Here is a 20,796-nt window from a genome sequence, read left to right as displayed (position 1 = left end):
CGGGGAAGGGCGGACTGTTTGAGTCGTGAGCATGAAGAGATCCCGCTTCTTTGGGCCTTCCGATATATGCAAGCCCCAAACTAACCTAGATGTAAGCTAGCATCCATACTAATAAGCCTGCCAACCAAGAACAAATACATCAATTAAAATAAGACAAGCCTACAACCCCATAGATTTTAAACATGCTCCTTCTAGTCAAAATGAAACTTTTAAATGGTTGATGGTTATTCCATTAGCCGTTGCCCTTGATAATCTCTCTGGGTTGATTCGATTCAATCACCTCGCAAAACGGACTATGTAGACGTGTTCAGGACAACAAAAATAACTTATCAACACCTATATTGCATAGGGGCCTTCGAGCGAAAAAAAATCAAAAAAAATTTCACGCGAGGTGTCGATGTTATTCTGATTCAAGCTAGCAAAAAGAACTTTAAAAGTTATTATTATAAAAAAATAGAGAATAAAAATATATTTTATAATAATGATATTATTAATTATTAAATTAAAAAAGATTATAAATAAAAAAGAAAGTAAAAAATAAAAAGTCATTTCTCCTCTCTAGCCCATCCCTCTCCCCCATATCGCGCCACACTCCATCCATGAATGTTAGAGTCGTGCTCCTGCTTTGTAATTAAAAAAACCTCCTCCTTGTTATACTCTTGCACGCCCTAAGATGACTGCATTCCTACTCCCGTGTTTTTGTGCTTCTCCTGATGTCCCACTCTCTCTTTCGACCTGACAAAACCCCACCCGCATGCACACACAACACCTGCTCCCAACTTCGTGAGCCCCTCTTTGCACAACCCATATTTGCCTTGCTTTCACTCGTGCGGCCCTAGTGACTTACAGGTACCTCGCCACCGGCTCCAGCTACTTAGGTGTTGTCACACCTGTAGCTGGTCACCTACTCACCGCCACTCTACTCACACGACTTCGTTGCTCTAGCTTGCTTCACAACATCATCGACGATGGCCAACCACCTTCCTCTCTTAATCTCTCTCAAACCTTTAATCTCAACTTTTCTCTCTCCTCTCCCTCTATTTCACTTTTTTTCTTCTCTCCAAATTTTACTCTGTAAATAGAGAATTTTCTCTCTTCCTCTCCATCAATCTCTTTCCCTCTCTTTCTATTTATCTCTCTCAATCTCTCTCTTTCTTTCACCATCTCTTTGTCTCTATTCTCCTATTCCTCTCTGTTGCCCTCTAACTCTCTCAACCTCTCTAATTTTCTTTCTCTATCCCGGCCTCTCTCTCTTCTTCATCTCTCTCTCTCTCTCTCTCTCTCTCTTCTTTTTCCTCTCTAACAAAGATACCTATCTCTCCTACTCTATAAAATTAGTGGTGTAAATGAGTCGAATCGAGTTTGAGTCATGATAAACTCGAGTTGGGCTAATCGGTCAAAAACTGACTTGAGCTTGAGTCGAGCCAAAGAAATAAACTCGTGCTCGGCTCTTCCTTTAACTCCCAAGCTCAAGAGCTCAGCTCGAGCTTGATGAGAGCTCACTCGAGAAGCAGGACGGATGAATTTTTTGTAGAAGATCGAGAGAAGGATTACGTAGCTCGATGGCAAGATAAATAACAACTTTTCACTTGGAGAAGAAATAATAGCAGGAAAAACTTAGGATTTGCATTTTACTTGGAGAGAAACAACATGGGAAAATATCATATTTTCCTTTTTTTGGAAAAATAATTAGTAGCTGCATTGATTGCATTAAACGCAATCCTGCAATTTTTAGCTGTTTTTAAAAATGCATATTACTTACTATAAAAAGTTGAGTCTTCCCCTAAATATCATAAATTAATAAATAACAAGCATTTCTACCCCTAAATATCTACCTAATCAAGCGAGCTCATGAGGCGATGAGCTAAATCTCACTAAACGTGAACTTCAGCTTGTTTAATATGTGTGACTTAAGCTCAAGCTCGAGCACGTGGCTTGATAAGTTCGACTCGCAATCTCATTAGCAAGTTGAGTTTGGGTCGGCTTGGCACTCATACACCCTTATTGTCCCTCTCTCTCTTAGTTTCTCATTTCTCTCTATGAAAGAGAAATAAAGAAAAAAATAAAAAGGAAAAATATAAAAAATGAACAAAAAGAAAAAGAAAGAAAAATCAATAAAAAAATTTGCGTCACCATTACCGTTTTTGTCATCGACATGCATGTGAAAGTATAAAAGTCAAACTAAAAAATTCTCTAAAATCCCGAATGGGACATTGTTGCTGTGACAAGTGGAACTTGCGCGTGCTTTTCTTTATGCAGCATGAAAAATTTGTAAGCGTCAATTGTGACGCATTGAGTAAGCTTTGTACCTGTTTTTTTCAACACAATGAGAAAATTTTAAGTACATGGAGGTGTTATTCTTGATGCGGCAGGAAAAATTGAGTTATATGTAGGCATATGAAGACCCATATACTTTTCTTAGTGTGGTGGAGTAGAAGAGCTCGGTCGCAATGTCTTACAACACTGAATATACATGCCTTTCTTGGTGTGTTGGACAGACTTAGCACTCTTGATGATGCCCCTACATGTGGAAGATGCTAGGATGTTGTCAAAGTTTGCACTGACAGGAGATCCAAACATGACAAAAAACTTTTGAACATAAATTGTAAATTAAAATAATTTAAATTAAATTTGAAATCACCAAAATAATAAAATTAGAATGAAAATTGCAAAATGAAACATCATTAAACTTATAGGAAATTGTAAAGAAATTTGCTTGCGAGCCCAAAACCTCTCTACCACTAGTAAGAATACTTACAACCCTCATGAACTCATTCGATGAATTGAACTTAAATGAAAATAAATTGAATATTCTCCCTATTTATAAAATGAAAAATATGCCATGTGAGATTCCCTCGAATTAAATTAACCTTTATATGGATAAATCATGCCTCTTTTGAAAGATAAGTATATCTGGAAATCTAATTCATCATAAATGCTATCAAATTTGCAACATACATACGCAAGCAAACAAAAGGAATACTTCAAACTTCAAAATTAAGCTCTGCTTGCATTTCAACAAAAAACGCTTGCACACTCAATTAAAATTCGAATGTTTTTCAAATCCAGCATATGTCACAATATAATTTTCAAATTTAAGCGCAGTCTTCAAAAGTGCGCAGTTGTTTTGAGAAGTGTCATTTCCTCGAGAAGCGTGCCATGACATCAAAAAATGTCATTTACTCAAGAAGTATGCATTGCCTGGAAAAGTATGTCACATACTTAAGATGGATATTATTGGCTTGAAAGCATGCAACTACGTGAGAAATATGACATCAACTTGAGAAGCATGTCACTGTCTTAACAAGTATATAGATTGATGCAGGACTACGATGCTTTTACATGTATGCGATAAGATCTTACACGATTTCTTGATAAAACAATTATGATTTAAACTATTAGCAATCAAAACGACAAAATAAAATATAAGAGGGGTAGCCACGCTTAGGACAAATCACATGTCAAAAACATGGATTATAAAAAAAAACTTAGAATTTAAACAACATGCGAATTAAGTAGATTTCAACAAAAATCCCTAATCTAACAATAAGATAGTAACATAGAAAATACACTCAATCCTACGTTTATTAAGCTCAGGCATAAGGCGAAGCACGACTCTTTGTGACTTGTCATCACCTACAAGATTAGGGGATTAGGAAAGTAAATGAAAAGGGGAAGAAGTTCGCCCTTGAGAAGGTCCGGAGACTATTTGCCATTGGGCGCCGACAAGTTGCTCGTTGATGGCCTCTGATAGCGTGAAAATAATGCCGTCCACGTACTCTTCGATGGAACGATCAACTTCTGGGTTGAAATTGAAGGTGGAGTGGAGGATGTTAACCTATCCTTTCTCGTCGTAAGAAAATCCGTAGTCAAGCTCCGAATCGGCCATTCATTGGCTTTCGAAGGATGATGTGTAGCCAGAGATCAATGTCAATCCCTTGAAGCTCCACTAGAGAGAAAGAAGATGAAGTAGAGAGGAGGGGATGGCCGGCCAAGGAAGGAGGGAGGGAGTTTAATTTGGTTCAGATTTTGGTGGATGGAAAGTGTTCAAACAATTCTCCAATTAATCCCCTTGATTAAAATAATCAAGGAAGAGGAGAGAGGGGCCGGCGGCAAGGGAGAGGGGAGGGGCTTTAGTTTAATTCCAAATGGAGAGATTCTCCTTTGGAAATAAATTAAATAGGTGGGGCTTATGGGATTTCGGCCAAAGGAGGTGGACGGGGGAATTATGAATTATTTTCAAAAGGGGTTTAGGGGATTTAGGAAATAAATCCCATGTGATTTAATAAGGGGGCTGGTGGCTTCAAAGGCTAGGAGGGGATTGTGGAGAGAGATTAGGGGTTGCTTAATTTGGGTTTTAGGGATTAGGAAAGATATAATTAAATCCCAATTAATTTGAAATTCAAATAGGATTTAATTTAGTAACTTTCCTAAAATAGATTTCCTAAATTAGGAAAGAATTTCCAAATTCAAATTATTTTGAAATTTGAAAATAAGCCTTCCTAAATTAAGAGTGACAACTTATGAAAAGTATTCAAGAGGGATTTGAATTGTGGAGGGAAGATGGGAGGGGTGGGGGGCCGACGGCTAGGTTGGAAGCTTATGGGGATTTCGGTGGAGGGGTGGTGGTCTGGTGAAGCCTGCGGGTAGGTGGGGGATTAGGTGGCCGGCGGCCTAGGGATTAGGCGAGACCTTAGGCCAGCGGCCTACGGATTGGGCGAGACCTTTGGCCGGCGGCTAGATGACGAAGGAAAAGAAAAATTCGATAAAAAAGAAGAACCACTAGCCCGACCGTCTCCAAGTTTGGTGGGTGATCCAAATTCCCTCTCCAAGGGACCTCGCTCCAATCTCTCTCAAGCTCTCACAAGAACTCAAACACGACGAAATTTTGTTATCATTCAATCATTAACATGAAAAGAGAACAAGAGGGTTATATATAGCCTCGTACAAATGACTCAAGAAAATAAAAAGACGACGATGCCCTTTGGGCTTACATACGACCTCCCTTAAGTAGGGGGTAAAAGCGGAAACACTAATAAAACAAATACACCATAAAATAATAAAGAAAATACATAATACGACTCAGAAGTACATCGACTCAATCATGACCGTATATCGACGACCACGTCTCTGATAGACTTTCCAAAGCTCCGATGTCCCCATCATAGATACTTTGGAAGGAGCAAAATCATTTCAAAAGTAGAAAATGTGGCAAATAAAGTATATTAAAGAGCGTGCTAATAAATTAAGTAAATGCACCAAAAAAGTGTGAAGGTTTATGACGTAGAGGCATCAAAAGTGTGCAAATTCATTAAAAAATATGCAAGTATACTTTACAAATGAACTGAAAAATGTGTAAGTGCATTGTCAAAAAATGTAAACATAATTTTAAAAAAATAAAAGTCTTCATAAGTGCTCCAACAAATATACTAAAAGCTCAAACATAAAGTATGAGAATGTTGTGTGGCATTAAAAACCAAACTAAGATTTTTTATTTGAATTGAAATTCTTGCATGTGCTCCAACAACTAAACTAAATGCTTGAATACAAAGTCTAAGAATATTCCGAGCGGTTAAAAGAAAAATGAATAAAATTCTCTTTTTTCAAATTAGGATCCCCGCATGTGCTCCAACAAAGATGCTAAATGCTCGAACATAAGGTCCAAGAATGCTGCACTGGATTAAAAGCAAGCTGAACTAAAATCTTTTTTTTTTCTATAATTGAAATGTTTGTATATGATTTGACAATTCACAAATCCTTTGTTTTTAAATTTTTTAGAATAATGTCTGAGAATTTTTGCGGATAAGAATAAATTGAATTGAGCTCTTCTCATCTTAAAAGGTGTGTAGTCCCTCTACAAAGCATGTAGTCATTTTAAAAATCACAATTTTTTTCTGAGCTTAAGCATACATGCATGTGCTTTGATCGATATATTAAACTCCTAATTGTCAGGTTTGTGTTTGTTGCACTGACTAAAAATAAAATATGCTTAAATTTGACTTGATCATCTACAAGCATATTGGCAGAGTTGATAAGATATAAAAGAACAAATATGAAAAATTTCAAGAACTTTGTTGATAGTCGTATGTTACGCAACAAAATAAACCGACCCCGCCTGGGCCGATTCGGACCTATAGGAGGCGGCAGCCGCCTCCTTTGTTTTAAGTGGGCGGGTCCCTCTTCTTTGGGTGGGATTTTGAGAGAGAGGAGGGGGGCGGTTCATGCAAGAGAGGGATTTAAAATATTTTATATTAGGAAGCTTTTAAATAGGAAGGAGATATTTAAGGAGGATGAGAGGCTAGGGTTAAGGAGGCTTGTATTGTTTTGTTCTTGGGAGAGTTCCTTGGCGTCTTGGGCTCTAGATCTACAATCTAGAGATTGGGAGAGACGATCCTCCTCTCGAATTGAGGATCAATTGTATCCTGCTTGAGTCCTCTTGAATTGAGGATCAATTGTATCTTGCTTGAGTTGCACTTTGTTTTGTTTTTCTTCTATTGCAATCTATCTTTTCTAGTTTGATTTGCCCTCGTTTATGGTTTCTTCTCGATGTTTTGAGCCAAGTATTGCTAGGGTTGCTTGCGAACTCAAGTAAATTTGTAGGATTACTTGCGAATTCAAATATTTCCTATCATCGTATTGAACAGAAGCTCAACGGGAGGCGTCCATTTTTAAAATGAAATTTTTATGTTGTAAATATAAATACTTCAAGTGACTTCAATGTCACCTTAATGATGGTCTCATGTTGAAAGAAAATCTCAACTGGATGGGTCTATACTTAAAATCACAATTTAATGTTGCAATTATAAAAATTTTAAGTGATTTTAATATCATCCTTACGATGATCCGTTGAAATAAAATCTCAACTAGAGCGATTCATTTTCAACATCAAAATTTTATGTTGCAAATATAAATACTTCAAGTGACTTCAATGTCACTTCGATGATTGACGCAGTTAAAGAAAACCTCAAACGGATGGAGCCATCCTCAAAATCAAATTTTTATATTGCTAATATAAATATTTCAAGTGACTTCAATGTCACTTTAATAATTGCCGCGTTGAAAGAAAATCTCAATAAGTGAGGTCATTTTTTGAAATCAAAATTTATATTGCAAATATAAATACTTATAGTGATTTCAATGCAAATATAAAATTTATATTGATAATGGTTATGTTAAAAATAAATTTTAATTTGAGGGTACCATATATCTGAAAAATGCCACTAAATCCCAATGCAGATCATTTTGGGGCCGCACCTAGATAAATATGTAAGTTTAATAAAATTATAAAAAAATATTTTAAAATATTTCAAGTGAAATTTTTTAAAGTCATATGAGGCCCGATCCTTTGCAGATAATTTAATAGAGTCGAGAAGGTTGAAGATAATAAAATTAAAATATTTAGGTGCCTTGATGATAGTTGTATTAAAAGTTAAACTTAACCGAAGAGGACTCAATTTATAAAAATGCTCTCAAATTTCAAAGTAAACTAATGTGGGGTTTCAATTTCTATCAAAATATAAAAAAATCAATAAAAAAGATTATATTTAATTGAAATGAACTGCCTATAAAAGTTAATGCAAAATTCGTCCCCCTTTTACAAATGTTTGTTTAGGGTGATGAATTTGAGAATGACTTCAGCTTATAAAAGTAAATATTTTATTGAGTGTTTTGCTATGATTTATCCTCAAACAACCTTTTGCCAGTAAGGACGTATTATGTTTCGAAGATGATAAAATTAAAATGTTTAAATACCTTGATGATGGCTGTATTAAAAGTGATTCTCAACGAGAAGGGGATTTATTTATAAAATCCTCCTAAATTTTAAAATAAACTAGTATTGGGTGTAAAATTCTAGAAAAACATATAAAAATATATAATTAAAAAAGACAATATTCGATTAAAAAAGACAATATTTAATTAAAATCAACAACCCACAAAATATAAAGCAAAATCATTCACCTCCGCAATCGTATATCTAGGGTGATAAATTTGAGAATAGCCTTAGCTCACAAAGAGCAAAATCCTTATTAATTGTATCACTATTGTTCATTTTTAAATACTTTCATACTAGTAAGGACATGACATGTGTTCTCTAATCGATAGCTTTTTCAGTAAATGATAGCACAAGTTAATATTTTTGATAGGAGCTCTTTGACTGGATGATTTTGCCGCAAAATAGCTCCATTAAATTATGGTCATGACTGAGACATGACGGAGACCCGTACGTTTTCTACTAATTAAAAACTATTGAGTAATGAATTATACGATATACTTAATAGGATACAAAATCCTTTGTTAGCTAAGGTTGACTTGTATTTCTCCTTAGATAAATATCTATTCTAAGTCTACAAGGTATCATTGGATGAAACAAGCTTGGTTGCCAACAAGGATTCTTCAGCAGGCTGGGTTGTGTTGGATCCAAATTTCTCTATAAACAACACCCGACCTTAACATGTGAACTTTGTGAGGGTTAAATTGGAACATGTGTGGAAAATTCTATAAAGAAATACTGTAGGAGCTCAAAATCTCACTCAGTTAAAAGATGTAAAAGGTACAAAAAATGTAAAAAGATATGAGGATGTAAATATCTAAAATGCTCATTTCCACCCCTTATTTATAGGGATTTAAGGGCAATAGGAAATATTGCATCAATAGAATAAAAAAAATATCAACTTAATGACTCTTAGTAAAGTACAAACTGCCCTAGGCAAGTGTCATTCTATAATTGGCTTGAGTGGGCGGTGTTGAATGGCTCTTGATGATCTGCCTCTGCGGCGAGTTTAGTAGTGCCGAGTATACTCTGACGAGTATGCTTGGGCAAGTGCTGAGATGAGGGGATCTATGACAAAAAGGCTAGCTGAGGTTGTCAGTGGCTTGTGTTAAAGGCCTTTGATCACCTTGGAAGAGAGAAGCGAGTGAGTTGTAGTTGCGGGAAAGAGAGATCTGGGTTAGATGGCAACGATATGACTAGCTAAGGGCCTCGTGAGTGAACACTCTCCTATAGTTGAGCTAAGTGTGTATCAGTGAGGATGTCGCTCTAGGAAAGAGTGAGTGATTGCTTGGTTAATGAACTTGAATTGTTCCCCTATAAGGGATGATTTCCGTTGGTAAGTGTGGGCGAGTAGCACTTGTTGATCTTTTGGGCGAGTGCTCCTATGCATTTTGAATGAGTGGCTCCCCTTGATCGGCGGGTGAGACCCCTTGTGGACCCAATGGGGGTGAGTTTCTTCATCGTGACCCGACGATTACCTGAAAGGTCTTAGTGAAGGTATATGCAAGTACACAAGTTTATTATCTCATATGAATAAATATATTAGAGACCATGACAATCTGGAACAATCAACCCATGTGATCTTGATTAGGTTCATCATCATTCTCCCGACCATCCAGTTTAATTTCATGGTGGTAAAATTCAATCCATATACCATAAATGGTATTGTTATATGCTAAGCGCTTAGTGCATATTTAACAACTAGTCTTAACCACATAGGCTTTATGTTTATGAGAAACCTAGAACTAGATCATAGAGTCTTCACAAAATAAGAATGAAATCTCTGGGTGGTGTTTTGTCTTCAAACTTAATTTGCATTTCAAAAATTTGACAAAAAAAATCATGAAACAATCCCAGCGAGCGGTTGAGCATGAATTTAGAGCCCACAAATTTTTTATGATTGATGGGAAAATTTCGTCTTTTCATCTTTGGCTAATCATTCTTGTGCTATAGTAGCAATTAAATAATAATAAAGTTAAAATTTAGAATTATTCCTAAAATAACATCCCTACAAATTTTAAGTATGACTCTAAATACTTATTATCATCACATGAAGCATGCTCTGCCATTAGTTGTGAAATTGTAATAATATGCATTTAGAAATATAATAGGAAAATTTTTGACATCAAAGAGGAAGTTGCATTATTGCTAGAAATTGGTATTCTAAACTGACTAGGCCTTGAAATGGTAATGGTCATATTTAGATGAAAAAATGGTGTAGAGTAAAGCTTTTGAGATTTGGTTATACATTTAACGTGCCATATTTCAGAGCTTTTAATTTTGTTTAATCCTCTTCCAAGTATTTTAATCATACTTCTGATTTGTAAGCTTTTTCATTTTTTGTTTATTTTAAACTATTACGGCTAGTTGTCCTTGATTTTGTTAATCATTATCTGTTGTAATGGAAGTTTCGAAGCATTTGTTGTAATGAAAGTTTCAAAAAATGTTATCATTTATGTACCATTCATTTGTTTATTGTAATTCCTGATGATTTTAATTCCCAATGATTTAATGTATCTTTTATAAACCATGTTCTCTTGGGTTATCTTGTTGCAGAGAGTGTTGTAGTTGTCAGCAATAGCACATCAATAAATGGTACAGTAACAAATGTAACTTCAACCACTGTATCAACTCCAAGCTTGCATGATCTACAACTCTATGGGGTGGTTGTGACCATTCTACTTTGCTTTATTGTATTTGGTGGTGTGAAAATTATCAACAAGGTTGCCCCGGCTTTCCTTGTCGCTGTCCTATTTTCATTGTTCTGCATATTTGTTGGGACTTTTGTAGCTCCAAGACATAATGCTTCAAGTGAGTTATCTCTTCATTGATGGAAATTATATCTGTACCGTTTGTTTTTGGTTCAGTTATCTTAGTATTTCCATTTTTATGGAACAAAATCTCATCTCACGTCTTTATTTTTGACTGATCGAGCCTGTTTCTTAATGTTCTTGTGTACAACAATGGTTACAATTTCTTTAATAGGTGGGATAACTGGAGTGAAATCAAAGACATTTAGAGATAACTGGAGTTCAGATTACCAGCGTACAACTAATGCTGGGGTTCCTGACCCGAACGGGTCTATTTATTGGAACTTTAAGTGAGTAACTGCCCTTTTTTATAAGTTTGCCAAACTATCTTTATTTGTTCTTTGGTAATTGTTTTTTGGGTTGTTATGGCCTTACATCTTATTGGTCATTCTTTTTTTTTAGAAGGTATATTTGATCTTCGAATTCGTTGGCTTCATTTAGATTGTAGAGTTTTAGCTTTAAGTTATTTCTGGGAGAGTGAGGTTTGATGTTCTCTAGATGGTCAGTTATGAAGCTAGTTCTGAGCAATTAAATGTAGACTTATTTGAAAATTCAGCGAATATTCTTTGCTTCATTAAAGCTTTAAGTGATTTTAAGGCATTTTGATATTTTCTATAGAGCCTCCAGATATGACCATTACTAAAGTTTCCTTTGATGTTTTTGCTTTATGCAATTCATGATTACTTTTTAAAATCACATTTAGTATGATATTTTATTAATTGTAGTAGTCCTATCTTCACATTTGTGTATAACATTATGATGTAACTAGCATTTCTACGTAATTTATTTTGATATTTAATCATGTTTTTTTTTTTTTTTATTATTTTTATTTTATGGATGGTTTGGTTCTTTTGTTGTGATCACTTGCTTTTCTTTAACATTTTTTCCTATTAAATGAGGCATTATTTGTACTATATCCTTTAAATGAAAATCAGCTTGTTATATGGCTGAGAATTAGATCTTGGCTTGGTTGCTTCTGATGATTAATGTTGGTTTGATTACTGAGTTCTGCAGTTGGTGAGTACATACTAAGTTACAAATCTACATCGATTCATTTTGAATCTATGTTATCTACTTTTTAGTTTTATCCAATTTCACTACTTTGTGAGCAAGTTGGTTCTTGCCATCTTGTGAATCTTTGAAGATTGATAAAAGAAAGCCAAAGGACCACAAAACCACAATTGCGAACATAAGCTTTTGTATCTAGTATTTGTTGTATAAGAGGTAGACTGATGCAGGACTACGAAAATGAAATGTTCTTTAACTCACATGGATTTTGCACAACTCATGATTAGAATAATTCTAGAACAAAGTTACTAGCAAATTCAAACAATGAATCAAAACGATTAGTGGTTATCCGCTTAGGCTTAAATCACATGTTGAGAGCTTTGAAAACTTCCAAAATAATTTTGCAAACAACGCAATGAATAGTAATAGCTTTCAAAATAATCCCTAGTCTAACAATGAGAATTAGAAAGCATAGAGGTGCACTCAAATCCTACGTTTACTAAGCTTAAGCAAGAGCAAAGCGGAGGAGTCCGTCATGACTGCGATCTAATCAAGAGAAGTTAGACTAAATGATAAAAGATGCAATGGAGAAGAGGAACCTTCGTCAAGGAGAGTAGTGGAGATCCTCCACTCTACGCCTTCGAAGTGTTCGTCGATAGCTTCCACCAAGGTATCTAGAATCCGCTCCAAGTAGTCTTCGACGGTGTGGTTGATCCTTGGGTTCACGTTGAAGAAGATTGATCGTAGGATGTTGGTGAAACCATCTTCGTCCGAAGTTAAACCATACTCAGTCTCCGGATCCGCCATTCATGGATGATTGAAGGTAGAATCTCTTTAGCAATTGATACAACTCTCGAATAGTGGCAAGAACGAACTCCACGTGTCCTCAAAAAAAATCTGAAATAGTTCCTTCAAGAACTCTGAAATATTTTCAGATTTATTTCAGAATTCTGAGAGGAATTTCAGCTTTCAGTGTTTGGAGGGAAAGAACTAGAAGGAGCAAGAGTTATGGAATCAAACCCAGTAGGGAAATAAAGGTAGAGAGGAGATTTGAAAGAGAGAGGGGAGAAGGTGGGCGGCGGGATAATAGGGAGCTGAGGGATTTCTATTCCCTAAATCAGTGATTTGATTTGGGAAATAGAATAGGAAATAAGGCTTAGGAAATTCGGCTATGGAGCTAGGAGTTTGGAAATATTTCCAAAGGTGGGGATAGGAAATAGGAAAGAAATTTCAATCCCAAATCCAAGGGAGTGGAGGCCGGCGGTATGGGTGTCCAAGGGGGCAATTAATGAGAGGGATTAGGGGTTTCTTAATTGGGATTATTAAAGAGGAAAGTTTTTAATTAAATCCAATTCAAATTTAAAATTCAAATAGGTTTAATTCAGGAACTTTTCAAAAATAGATTTGGTATTTTAGGAAAGTTTTCAAATTAAATGAATTTGAATTCAAAATTATGTCCCAAAATATCCAATTCCAATTTAGGCAATGAAAAGCATTGGGGTGGGGGTTCTAGAGTTGGCGGGTGGATGGGTTCGGGTATAGGGGTGGACCGTGAGGTGGAGAGGGGAGAGAGGTTTCGGGTGGAGGTGGGAATCCGGTGGCTAAGGGATAAAGGAGGGGGAAAGACAGAGGGACAACAGAAGAAGGAGATGAGATAAATGAAGAAAATCACGAACCCGACTTTTCTAGGTTGGTGGGTATTGCGCCAATCTTCTTCCTCTCCTAGGAAGCTCTCCCCATTAGAACTCTCAAGCTCTCACCACTCATGCAAGAAGAAAATTTCAACAAGCAATCATTCATTCATTCATTCATTACCCCATAACATGAAAGAAGAGGCTATAAATAGCCAACTACAATGACTCAATGAAATAAAAGACACTCTTGCCCTTTGGGCTTACATACGACGCTTCCCATTAAAGGGGTACAAACAGAAAACATAAAGACACTTAATAAATAAAATGCATGAATAATAAAATAACACAAATGACTCAAAAATACAAAGACTCGATCGTGGCCGTAGATCGGCGGCCACGTCTCTGATAAATCTTCCACGATCTGATGTCCCCATCATAGACACCTATCCTAAAGGTCTTTATGTAGTCCATCAGTATCAGTCATTTCCCTATGGCTTCTCTAGGGAGGCATCATTGTTTGGCTATCTTTTTCAGTCACTCTCTGCTTGTTTTTTTTTTTGTTATTTGAACTTAGGTCTTACTTCACTCACTACCGAGCAAGAGCTTCAAACTTAAGGCTCTTTGAAAATCCTGTGCTAGGATTTTTCTGTTACCGGTACTATTTGCTGAAAGATTTTTGGACAATTTTCTGGTCACTGATTCATGTCGGCATGGTTTTGTTTGCTGATAACTATTATATTAAATCTTGGAAACTTGAATATCAAGTTCATTTCTACTATCTCCGTTTAATAATGATTAAATTTCCATTAACTCAGCTAGTTATATACTTACGGTTTTATCTTTTATAGCACGCAATGACAGTTTGATGTTAACTCGATTTCATGCCACTGAAATACACTGTAAATTGATTAATTTATGGCTTATTACTGGTATTAATTTCATAATGTTTACGTGAACTAATTATTATGAACTAAACTAAACAGAGATTGGATTTTAGTTAGCATGGTGAAAGGTTCAGTATAGAAAGTATCTTTCTAATTGCTTTCTAACATTATATTTTTTTCTTTTTGCTCCAGCGCATTAGTTGGTCTCTTTTTTCCTGCAGTGACGGGAATCATGGCAGGGTCGAATCGTTCTGCATCTTTGAAAGATACACAGCGCTCCATACCAATTGGAACATTGGCCGCTACGCTTACAACAACGTTTATGTATTTGGTATCAGTGTTATTATTTGGAGCATTAGCCACTAGAGAAGAGCTTTTGACAAACAGGTATCTGCCAATTATTCATGAAACATTTTTTAAGGGCTATTTAGTTAGTAGCATTAGGAGTGTTGCATTTCATTTCTCTGCATTTTTAGATTTTTCGTGTTTGATTTGAAGCAAAATAAATCCAAAATAAAATTTTGAGGGATTTTAAGTACTCCAAAATCCTTATTTCTCTTGCATTAAAAAATTGCCCGAATCAACCAATTTTCAAATTCTGATCCATGTCACTAGCTGGCATTGCCTTGCCCTTATATTTCGTTGCTTGGGCCTGTGGGTTCTAAAAAATCGCGCTCCGCTCTTCTATGAGAGTCAGTCATGTTTGAAGTTGAATTGTCATAAGACAAATTGGATATCAAATAAGATACTACCTATGGATTATATCTTCATTTTATTAGAGTTGTAAAATGTTGGCCATTAAAAGAGAAGCATAATATTAAGTTAAGTTTTGCAGAGATGAGGATGCTTAGGTGGATGAGTGGCTTTACTCGTAGAGATAGGATCTGAAATGAGCATATACGTGAAAAGGCTGGAGTAGCTCCAGTGGAAGATAAAATTAGAGAGAGTCGCCTAAAATGATTTGGTCACATAAAACAACGGCCTTTTGATGACCTAATTAGGAAAGTAGATGTATTAGATTTGACTTATGTTAAGAAGACTTGGTTAGAAAATATTAACAAGAAATGAGAATTTAACTTTTAATAGAACATAATGAATAAAAATGATTCATGTAGCCGACCTTACAGTGGGATAAAAAGGCTTGATGTTGTTGTTGTTGTATCTTCTAATAAGCAAAGCTTTCATTGGCTATGATTCTTGTTTGGACATGAAAATCTAATGGTTTGTTTTCTTTCAAACTTTTCATTGCCTGTTCATGATTTAATAAGGTTTATAATAGACACTTCAAAAAAATATCACGCCCATATTTTTTTATTAATTATATTAGCATTATTTTAAGCTTCGTCATTTTTGTGTATAGTATTTGCTCTACTTTTTTGCAATATTGTATTATAAAAATTTGAGAACTATCCTTTTTTAGGCGAATCTTCATTTCGTGTTACTTGCAAATTTCCAATAGAGTCGACTTGGTTGGCTTTGACAGTAAGCTATTATATTTGTAAACTTAAGCAATTCAAATCAAATTATGTGTTTTAAACAATGACTTACGATGTAGATAGAATTTAATATTCAAACTTATATTTAATATGCTTCATTTTCTACAAAGTTTGTGTTGAGATGTTTTCCATTGCTCTAATTTTGAAGAACTATGATTTCTTGCAGGCTTCTTACTGCTGAAGTTGCTTGGCCTGTTCCGGCAATTGTGTATGTTGGGATCATTCTCTCAACTTTAGGTGCTGCATTGCAGAGTTTGACGGGTGCTCCACGTTTGCTGGCTGCCATAGCTAATGATGATATTCTTCCTGTTCTTAAATATTTCAAAGTTTCAGAAGGCGGAGAACCACATCTTGCTACTCTGTTTACAGCCTTCATATGCATTGGGTGTGTCGTGATTGGAAACCTTGATCTAATCACACCGACTATAACTATGTTTTTCCTTCTATGTTATGCGGGTGTAAATTTATCTTGTTTCCTTCTAGACCTTCTTGATGCCCCTAGTTGGCGGCCCCGATGGAGATTTCACCATTGGAGTCTCTCGCTTATTGGCGCCTTGATCTGCATAGGTATGCTCTTAAGTTGATATCATTTTCTTGCATCTGTATGAATATTTTGTAAATCTGCGGTATGCTAGATAACCAGATGACCAGTGTTTCCGTTTTTCCCATTTTTAATATGCTGAAAACTATTATGGCTTTCTAAATGAGTGCATTGAATTTCTTTAGTGGGTGTATATAAATTGTATTAAGGAGAAATGATTAAAATGATCCATAAATTTTTCAGGTATGTTTGCTTTAATGCCATGCTTTTTTTAGATGGTCAATTTTGTCACTCTCAACTTACTAAATCTGAATAAAAAATGGTCTTACAATCAACTTTAACATTTCTTTGGTGAAAATTGATGGAGAGAAGCTTTTTAGGAGGACATTTTAAAATTTTTAGGATCAATCTCACTATTTAATATCAGCTTAAACTAATGAGGTTGACTTTAAAATGACTGAAATGCCCACATGAAATGCTTGCTTCCTATTTTTATCAAAAGAAATGATAAATTTTAAGGTAGGACCAAATTAATTCAGATTTAGTGAGTTGAGGTACTAAGGGGCTGTTTGGTTTGAAGTAAAAGATATGTAAAGTATTCCATATGCAGTGTTTGGAGAATATTGGTATTTGGTTTGACGTAAACTAAATGTAATGTAAAATTTTGGTGTATTTAGAATTTACCTTTTAGTTCATTTTTTGTGTATTTGGAATTCCTCCGATTTGAGTGATTTCTAGTTAACATTGAAACTTCACTGCCCGCTGACGCCACCCACCACCACTGCAGATTGTCACCACAGTTGACCGCCCCCTGGCGGCCTCCGTTGCTGGTTGCCACCGCCATTGACCACTACCCTATCTTTGGACTTTCATTTTACTTCTAGTCAAACAAAAAATATAATTCCATATGTTTATTTTACATTCATCCAAATAACTCCAAAGTATTTCAAATATATTGCATTACTTTTACACAATCCTCTTCAGTCAACCAAACAACCCCTAAATTGAAAATTTGGAAAAGCATTAAAAGTCTATTTGGTGCAACAACAACTTTTTATAAATGTGGTTTTAAAGTTGAGGTGAATGTAACATTTTTTAAAATTATTGTAGGTATTGTATCTTTTTGAGAAATCGGACCGCTTCTTTTGTACTACTCTTGCATATTAATAGATCTAGTTGGAAAAAAGCAGCTTTTCATTACAAAAATTTCTGAAAAAATAATAAATAGCAAGAAAACAATTGTAAAATGAAAATGTGGTTGTAATCTAAAAAGCAAAGTAGTAAGAAAGTTGGCCCAAATAGAGCCTAAAGTAGACAAATTTAAAGTCTTGGGACTGGTTAGATCATTTTCTCTTATATTAAATATTGGTAGAGTCACACCTGATTTAGTTTTGTGCAGACTCCCATTTGCAAATAAAGTTTAGGGGAAATCAAACACTGGTTGAAGTAATAGAACTACTAAATTTAGATATTGTACCTGTAATCTATCTACTAGTTGAATTAATTATTTTTCTGTCTGAATCTTTATATATGCATCAAGCTTATGTAAGTATGATTCAAATGTTGGACATCACATGTTTTATGCATTAAGAAAGCATGCGGCATTTTAATTAAAATGAGTCACTACATAAGAGCTTCACTAGTCAAGCGATAGATATGATTGAGTCCAGCTTGTGATTTTCTTTTAACTAAATATAATCTGGCTTTCTACATGAAATTTGATTTTGACTGGTTTTGTGCCTTGTCTGTACTTGACCTCTCATGCCTATATATTTGTAACTAGTCTTGTGCATTGTGCTCTATTGTTAACTAATAAAATATTTTTGGGTAGATTTCTACCATTTTATATTTTAAAAAAAATGTGTATTATTCATTCAAAGGATGGGGTATGTACTTTTTGAGATGAAGTAGAACGTTATGCACTTATTGATTGATTTGCTGGTGGTACCCATACCCAAATGAGCAACTAATAACCAAAGTTGCTCATTAAAAACACTCAGTAGTAAGTTACAATAGGTACAATGGTGCATGCTAATACTATTTTAAAATTATACTGGTGCTCTTTCTAAACATCTCTGCCTCAAATAGGCCTTGTTGTTTTATTCAATGTTGCTGATGGTAAAACTCTTTTATGTTTGTTTAATATCTGATGAAGCTTTTCTCTTTGGTTACAGTGATCATGTTCTTAATCTCATGGTCTTTTACTGTGGTATCGCTAGCTCTTGCTAGCCTCATATATTATTATGTTAGCATTAAAGGGAAGGCCGGCGACTGGGGTGATGGATTTAAGAGTGCATATTTTCAGTTAGCTTTACGAAGTCTTCGTTCTCTAGGCGGTAAGTTATTTCTTTTTTTAAACCCTAAACAATTAGGAGAATCTTCTGGATCATATTCAGTTGCACATCAAAATGGCAATGCATTCTATGAGTTTTTTGTTATTTAGTACAACTAAAATGCTGCATCTTAATATTGCAAACACCGTTGATTCACTCTCACGTCATTATTGCAGCAAATCAGGTACATCCAAAAAATTGGTACCCAATCCCCCTGGTCTTCTGCCGTCCATGGGGCAAGCTTCCAGAAAACGTTCCTTGTCATCCCAAGCTTGCAGACTTCGCCAATTGTATGAAGAAGAAAGGTCGTGGCATGTCCATGTTTGTATCTATCATTGACGGCGACTATCAAGAATTGGCAGAAGATGCTAAGATTGCTTGTCGTCAGCTCAGCACATATATCGACTACAAGAACTGCGAAGGTGTAGCTGAGATTGTGGTGGCACCAACAATGGCTGATGGATTCCGCGGCATTGTACAGACCATGGGCCTCGGCAATCTCAAACCAAATATTGTTGTCATGAGATACCCGGAGATTTGGCGCCGCGAGAACCTGACCCAGATACCTTCCACCTTTGTTAGCATCATTAATGACTGCATTATTGCGAACAAGGCGGTCGTAATTGTCAAGGGTCTTGATGAGTGGCCTGGTGAGTACCAGAGACAGTATGGAACCATTGACCTCTATTGGATTGTAAGGGATGGTGGCCTCATGCTCCTATTATCTCAGCTCCTGCTTACTAAAGAGAGCTTTGACAGCTGCAAGATCCAGGTCTTCTGCATAGCTGAAGAAGATGCCGAGGCCGAGGAACTGAAGGCTGATGTCAAGAAATTCCTGTATGATCTTAGGCTGCAAGCCGAGGTTATTGTCATCACAATCAAATCATGGGAGGCTCATTTGAAGAGCGGGCATCAGCAGGACGAGTCCATGGAAGCATTCAGTAGTGCACAACAGCGCATTGGTGCTTATCTGGAGGAAATGAAGGAAACATCTCATAGAGAAGGGACTCCATTGATGGCAGATGGAAAGCAAGTTGTGGTGAATGAGCAGCAGGTTGATAAGTTTCTTTACACAACACTCGAATTGAATTCAACAATACTAAGATACTCGAGGATGGCCGCCGTAGTACTGGTAAGTCTCCCACCACCCCCTTTAAGCCATCCATCATATTTTTACATGGAGTATATGGATCTGCTTGTTGAGAATGTGCCAAGGATGTTGATAGTTAGGGGATATAGAAGAGATGTTGTCACTCTGTTCACATGACATCTAGACTTCAAAACACATTTCCTTGCGTTTTAATTTGTCTATTGCTTTTGATTGCTAGACACATCATAAGTTGAATTCATTCTTTATATTGCTCTCGAAGTAAAGGTAAATTTTTGTACAATAGTTTGTAGTGGGTCTCCTAGATGCAGGATAATCCTTTCTGTATTAGCCTGTTTGTTCGTTAAAGCACCATTTGTTGAGAAGTTCTCATTATGAAAGATATATTCGAAAAAAAATATATGTATTTAGAAGAGGGAAAAAAGGATTCGTGCACAGAGAAAACATTCAAACAATTTTTATATCTGAGATTGATTCATTCGGTCATGCGAGCATGTATCCCAAAAAGTTCATGACTCAAGTGTGTTCTATGCAGATCCACAGCATCATCGTAGTCGTGCTTTATTGATATGTATTGAATGTTTTTCATGTATGGTGAGATTATCATACCATTTTCGTGGTTGTAATGTTTTTCTAACAAAAAATATTTGGGACAGGTAATGTCTTGGGTCTTATATGTTATTGGATTATGTGGATAGATTAGTATGTGTTCAGTCAAAGCTTGGCCTGAAAGTTGCCCTTAGCAATCCACTCACTCCAACTTGAATATTTTTCTCTTTCTTTTTTCAACCTGTTCTCTTTTCTACTCATTACCTCTTGTTTCCCCCTCGAGTATATATTCAAGTTTTTCTTCTTTTCAAATTTCTGTGTGGAGTTCGAATGTAGAGTATTTTCTATATTTGTAAATACGAAATAAATAAACAACAAATCTTCACAATTAATTATTTACTGCTTATTTATTGTATATCTATAAATACGTAGTATATTCGCAATAAATATACAGAGCGCATGCAAAGCTTACGCATAACATATACAACAATTCAAAAGATCCCCTACATTCGGACTCAACACCGTACTCCGCACATAATAATTTTCCATTTTATTCCCTAATGTAGCTTGTCACCATAGCCGTCTTTTATTATTTTTATTTTATCTTTCATGTTTAGCGTACTGCTCTCCAATGGCTATAAATATTGTTTAATTTGTAATGA

General features: G+C 35.6%; 1 protein-coding gene across 2 annotated transcripts in view; it reads left to right on the top strand.

Annotated features, from left to right (window-relative positions):
- Positions 1–19,967, top strand: part of LOC110100851 (cation-chloride cotransporter 1) — a 66,810-nt gene extending 46,843 nt beyond the window's left edge. For both annotated transcript variants that reach the window (XM_020828544.2, XM_020828546.2), the window contains 6 exons: positions 10,328–10,582; positions 10,757–10,871; positions 14,300–14,494; positions 15,770–16,170; positions 18,319–18,480; positions 18,654–19,967. In XM_020828544.2, coding sequence (XP_020684203.1) covers positions 10,328–10,582; positions 10,757–10,871; positions 14,300–14,494; positions 15,770–16,170; positions 18,319–18,480; positions 18,654–19,744 — 2,219 coding nt within the window. In that variant the 3' untranslated portion in view covers positions 19,745–19,967. The remainder of the gene's footprint in view (positions 1–10,327; positions 10,583–10,756; positions 10,872–14,299; positions 14,495–15,769; positions 16,171–18,318; positions 18,481–18,653) is intronic.
- The last annotated feature ends 829 nt before the right edge of the window (positions 19,968–20,796 follow it).

The sequence above is a fragment of the Dendrobium catenatum genome, unplaced genomic scaffold (genome assembly GCF_001605985.2).
Source record: "Dendrobium catenatum unplaced genomic scaffold, ASM160598v2 fragScaff_scaffold_1271, whole genome shotgun sequence".
In the NCBI taxonomy this organism is placed as follows: Eukaryota; Viridiplantae; Streptophyta; class Magnoliopsida; order Asparagales; family Orchidaceae; genus Dendrobium; species Dendrobium catenatum.
The sequence above is the reverse complement of the archived record's forward strand: the minus strand, read 5'-3'. Positions and strand labels throughout refer to the sequence as shown.